At 40.9% G+C, this 5,500-nt stretch overlaps 1 protein-coding gene across 1 annotated transcript in view; it reads left to right on the top strand.

The window, feature by feature from the left end:
* The window catches only part of LOC102198707 (transmembrane and TPR repeat-containing protein 1-like), a 13,314-nt gene extending 8,336 nt beyond the window's left edge, over positions 1–4,978 (top strand). The window contains exons 2-3 of the mRNA XM_013910883.1: positions 3,876–3,949; positions 4,617–4,978. Of these exons, the coding sequence (XP_013766337.1) occupies positions 3,876–3,949; positions 4,617–4,794 (252 nt within the window). The 3' untranslated portion in view covers positions 4,795–4,978. The remainder of the gene's footprint in view (positions 1–3,875; positions 3,950–4,616) is intronic.
* Positions 4,979–5,500: the final 522 nt, after the last annotated feature.

Raw genomic sequence — 5,500 nt, 5'->3', positions numbered from 1 at the left:
AAAAGAAAATATGAAGATGAACACAGGACGTTTTTAACAGAGTGGGAGAGTTTATATTTTTTTGTTGAACGCAATGGCAAGCCATTCTGCCTTATATGTCAGACGTCATTAGTGCATTTCAAAGCTTCAAATCTTCAGCGCCACTTCAGCTCACTCCATGCTAACATCGACCAGGAATTTCCAAAAGGGACTGAACTTCACAAGCACACTTTGAAAAGTCAGGCAGAAAAGCAGATACAGTTTTTCCAAAAATTTACGAAGCGGTCAGAGACCATAACGTTCGCATCCTATCAGCTGGCTTGGAACATTGCACGGGCTAAAAAGCCATACAATGAAGGGGAGTTCGTTAAAAAATGCCTCAGTGACCTTGTTGAAATCTTGTCTCCTGAAAACAACAAATTAAAACGCGTGGTATCAGACGTCCAACTGTCCCGCCACACTGTTGAACACAGAATATCGGACATTAACACGGCTATTGAATCACAGTTGCACTCTGACCTTCAAGCATGTGAGTATTTTAGTGTCGCTTTGGATGAGAGTTGTGATATAGAAGACAAGCCTCAGTTGGCAATATTTGCACGGTCTGTGTCAAACGATTGTGTGATCAAAGAAGAACTCCTGGATATTGTGCCATTAAAAGACAGAACCCGTGGCATAGATGTGAACAAACCATGATGGCTGCATTTGAAAAAGCAAATCTGCCCATAACGAAATTAACTGCAATAGTCACGGATGGAGCACCAGCCACGATGGGATCTGTGAACGGGCTTGTGGGGCTGTGCAAAGCTGACCAAACTATTCCTGACTTTTGGATCATCCACTGCATCATCCACATGGAGCAACTCGTGTCTAAATCATTGAATTTAGATAACGTCACGAAGCCTGTGATGGAAATCGTCAACTATATCCGCACACATGCGCTTAGCCACAGGCAATTCAAGAATCTCATTGCTGAGCTGGACCAAGGGCTTCCAGGTGATCTGCTGCTGCACTGCACTGTGAGGTGGCTGTCAAAAGGCCAGGTACTCTCTCGCTTCTTTGAGCTTTTGGATGCCGTGAAACTGTTTATGGAAGAGAAGGACTATCCCGAGCTCTCTGACCTCAAGTGGATTATGGATCTGGCCTTTTTGGTCGACATGCTGTGTCACTTGGACAGACTGAACCTGACCCTGCAGGGTAAGTTAAAAATGCTGCCTGACCTGGTGCAAAGTGTGTTTGCATTTGTCAACAAACTGAAGCTGTTCAAGACACATATTCAAAAGGGAGTTATAGCATTTTCCCACTGCTAAAAGCTAGCGGGCAAGTCGCCAGCGCTGCCCTGAGTAAGCAAAGAGCCAGATATGCAACGCTGATTGAAAACTTGCACGAAAGCTTCGTGACCCGGTTCCATGATCTACAATTGAAAAGGCCACAGATTACGTTCCTCGTCGACCGATTTAATGCAGAGACCGGCTGTTTGAAAGTCCCGCTAGTCACAGATGAAGCTGCGGCTGAGTTGGAGATGATCGATCTTTGTGAAAAGGACCAATTGAAACCTGCTTTAAGGGAAGTGGCAACAACGGAATACAAGCCAGATTTGAAGAGGATTGTTCAAGGCAAGGAATGCCAGAAGTCCCACTAAACAACATGCATTGTAGAAGTAAATGCTATTGTAGATTATTATATTTTTGTTTGTGGACTTGGTTAAACTGAGAGTTTGTGTGTGTGAGACAGTGCACACAATGTTCATTGTTGAAAATGACTGGCCTGTGGCTTTAGTACTGTAGGAGTCCATTTCTGTCATTATCATGTTGGTGTGTGACATTTACAATAAATCTGGCTGAGCAGAGGTGTGTGTGTGTGTGTGTGTGTGTGTGTGTGTGTGTGTGTGTGAGAGAGAGAGAGGGAGGATGGGTGATGTTCATGTGTTCCCATGTGTATGATGTGGCTCTTTGCGGTAACACAGTAAAAAAAAAAGTGGCTCTTGGTCTCTGACTGGTTGGCCACCCCTGAATTAGAGGATAAAGTCCAACACTTGCTGAAGAACCAGCAGGGCCTCGACAGTGACACGTTCAAATCGAACGCGGTCACGTATGGCTGAGCCAGGCAGATTGTGGTCAGGTTACAAAGATCAGGAAGAAGAGGAAAGAACTATTACTACAGCTGAGAGTGGCCAGAGACAGAGGTGATATTGCCGTCCTGAAACATGATAAATTTATTGTTAAACCGAGGTCCCGGAATGCTGGATTTAACACTTACACTTTCAGTAATATTGCCATTTAACGGCTAGAAATCAGAATCAGAATGCTGATTCTGATTTCTAGCCGTTATGGTTGATCAGTTTATTCCCGGATTCTCCGCAAAATATTTTTCAGTAGCTCATGGTAGTATTTGTAGCCTTAAATATAAGTTTCAGGAAATTCAGTCATTGCTGTCAACAAACTCATTTCTGAGACACATTTAGGTGCTGCCTTTGAGAATAATGAATTTGAAATGAATGGTTATAAGTTGTATAGGAAAGACTTAAACAGATTTGGAGGGGGTGTTGCCTTATATATATTAATGACAATGTGGCAAGCAAACTACGTATGAACTTAATGTTTGACGATCTGGAAATCGTGTGGGTTCAGTTACACCCGCTCCATGGCACGCTGTTATTGGTAGGTTGCTGCTACAGACGCCCTAGTAGCAATACGTTGTATGTAGAACGAATCTGTGAAATGTTGGAAAGATGGAAGACAAGGACATATTTTTATTTGGAGATTTTAATATTAATTGGTCATCTACTTCTTGTCCTTTAAGGAAAAAGAAGAGTTCATTAGCATCTACTGCTGTCTGTCTCAGATGGTAATCATTCCCACGCGGATGACGGTCAACAGAGGCAGGTCATAGGTCATCATCTTGTATTGATCATATATATACAAATGTTCCTGAACAATGCTTAAACATTGTCTCTGTTCCAGTTAGTTATAGTGACCATAATCTTGTAGGCTTGACCAAGAAAATGAAACCACTGAAAACTGCACGAGAGATTGTTTTTCGTAGATCATACATAAACTTTAACACAGACAAATATTTTAATAAGAAGAATTTATATTATCAGCATGAGCTCAAGGAGGCCAATAAGGACAGCAAGAAGATGTGGAAAGTTTTAACCAATATAATGGGCAGATGCTCTGGTGGTGCCACACATCAGCACAGATGGAATGTTTATAAGTAAAGCTAAGGATATATTTCAAGATTTACTACAGCAATAAAATAACAAATTTAAAATGAGTAGAGGAGATCCCATCCTATCATGCTATCATGGATAATAAGCAATGCCAATTTAAGTTTGAGGCAGTGAATGTTGAGACGATGGAGCGTTTATTAATATCACTACCTGATGATACATCTTCAGGTTCTGATAACATAGACAGTAAACTGCTCAAAGCTGCAGCCAAGTTTGTGTCCCTTCCTATACATCACATAGATGTTTGGCATGCAGCTTATTTCCATCGCAGTGGAATGAATCGGAAAGTATTCCAATTCCAAAAAATAAGAATGCTGTTTTTAATGGTGTCAGTAGCAGACCTGTTAGTCTAAGTAAAGTTCTGGGGAGAATTGTTTATGCACAAATCATGCTTGCCCAACGGACACACGTGTGTGATCAGACATTATAGAAAAGCCTTAATACTTATTCTTGGCACCAGTAACCATGAGCCATGGTCACACTGCGTATCGCTCTCAAGGTTTGAAAGGAAAGTACAGAGGCTGGTTCTACTGAGACAGTGATGTGCAGCTCACTGTAGCATAGCAACAGTAATGGGCTGCACATAGACATCCAGCAGTGTGTCCTCAATGGAGCATTCTGGCACATCCGTAATCTCTCAAATCTGTGCACGTCTGTTTCGCAGGTGTCTGGTATCGTGGGTAGAGCTGATGTGTTGGCCTGTCTGCTGTTTTTGCTGACATTCCTCTCCTATATTAGGTAAGATATTAGATTATTGTAAGACAACACCATCCTCAACCTCTCTATGCACATTTGCAACTGTAAATTAGATTGGCCTGCCTGAGAGACTGATGCAGATCGAGTGAATAGAATAAACTTGGAAAGCTCCTACAAACGGGTGGTTGTAATACTGAATTATTTTTAACAAGTGAGTGAAAATGTTAAACGGTTTTGTTACTCATGTTCAGTCGTGTAATGCATATGACTTTGTGAGGTTTATGATTACAGCTTGGTGTTTAAAAAGTGAACAGAATCTCAAAGCACATAAGATTTTACAGAGTACTTTTACTGTTACCATAGTTAGATTTGTTACGGGATGGATGGAAAATTGTTCATAAAAACATCATGTTTAGTCTCATTTACATACAGGAAGTGTTACAGCCTATTAGTGTATAATTTATATGTTCAGGAGATCAGCTGAACATATAAAAGCTTATGAACACGCAGGTCTGACAGTTCTTAATTACAGCCATAAAAAACATCTAAATTTAGCTAATGTAACAAGTGATTTCTGTCGTTGTGTTAGACTTGCTGCAACATGACTGCCACGTCACATTTAACGAACAGAAGCTGTCCTGAAGCTAGTGACTTTACAAAAGCCGAGCTGTTTTGTTCTCTCATACTTTTGTCTCGTCTCCTCTCTCAGGAGTGTGAGTGGGCGTGTCTCTGAGGACTCGCTGGCCTTCACGGTGTCGTCATCTTCGCTCTTCCTCAGTTTGCTGCTGGGCACCTGCGCCATGCTGGTGAAAGAGACAGGCATCACCGTGTTTGGAGTGTGCTTGCTCTATGATGCCCTGGTGCTTTGCCGCAAGCCTCTCATGTAGTAAGGACACAGGCTCTTCCTTTCTTCCTCTTTATTTTTTCCCCATCTTCTTTTATCTGGCCAACATGTTGCTGAACGTGGGCATCGTTTTTCAGCAAATTCTAACACCTGTGAGCTACCACTACAACCATAAAGAATTTGTTTGTTAGCAGACAAAATGAGCTTTTTCAGGCACCATGCGCATAAAGAATAGATCACTGAAAAGCTTCTGTTGGGTTTTACTTTCTCCAAGTAAAAAACACTTTTATATTGAAACAATAATGACAGCTTTCATAAAGAGGTCTAGTGTAAGTCTTGTGTAAAGGTCAAGGTTTGATTTAGACATCTTTACACCCAATCTGTTTTTTATGATCTGTGTTTTATCCGTCTTCACATTTCATTCTATATTTCTGAAAGACTTGCTTTGGACTTATAAAATTAAAAGAAACTAATAAAAAGTGTCAGACCTTCAGAGAGAAAGAGCTTTTTTAAACAGTGTTTGAAAATAATACGAGCAGTCTAATTTGTGCCTGTAACAGAGCGTGATGCCGCTGGATCTTCAGATGTTTTATTAGAGGTGTACACCTGATGTTATTAAACAGGAAGTGAACAAGCTTACTCTAGAAGTGTTAGGGGCTGACTGATTCAAAAAAGCTGGCAATAATTATCACAATATAAATGAATTAAACACAAATATATCAGAGTATGTTTTGTATTGGTGTAACTGG

The sequence above is a fragment of the Pundamilia nyererei genome, unplaced genomic scaffold, assembly GCF_000239375.1.
Source record: "Pundamilia nyererei isolate P.nyererei 1_Seehausen unplaced genomic scaffold, PunNye1.0 scaffold00050, whole genome shotgun sequence".
Taxonomy (NCBI): Eukaryota; Metazoa; Chordata; class Actinopteri; order Cichliformes; family Cichlidae; genus Pundamilia; species Pundamilia nyererei.
This window is presented reverse-complemented; position numbering and strand designations above follow the sequence as displayed.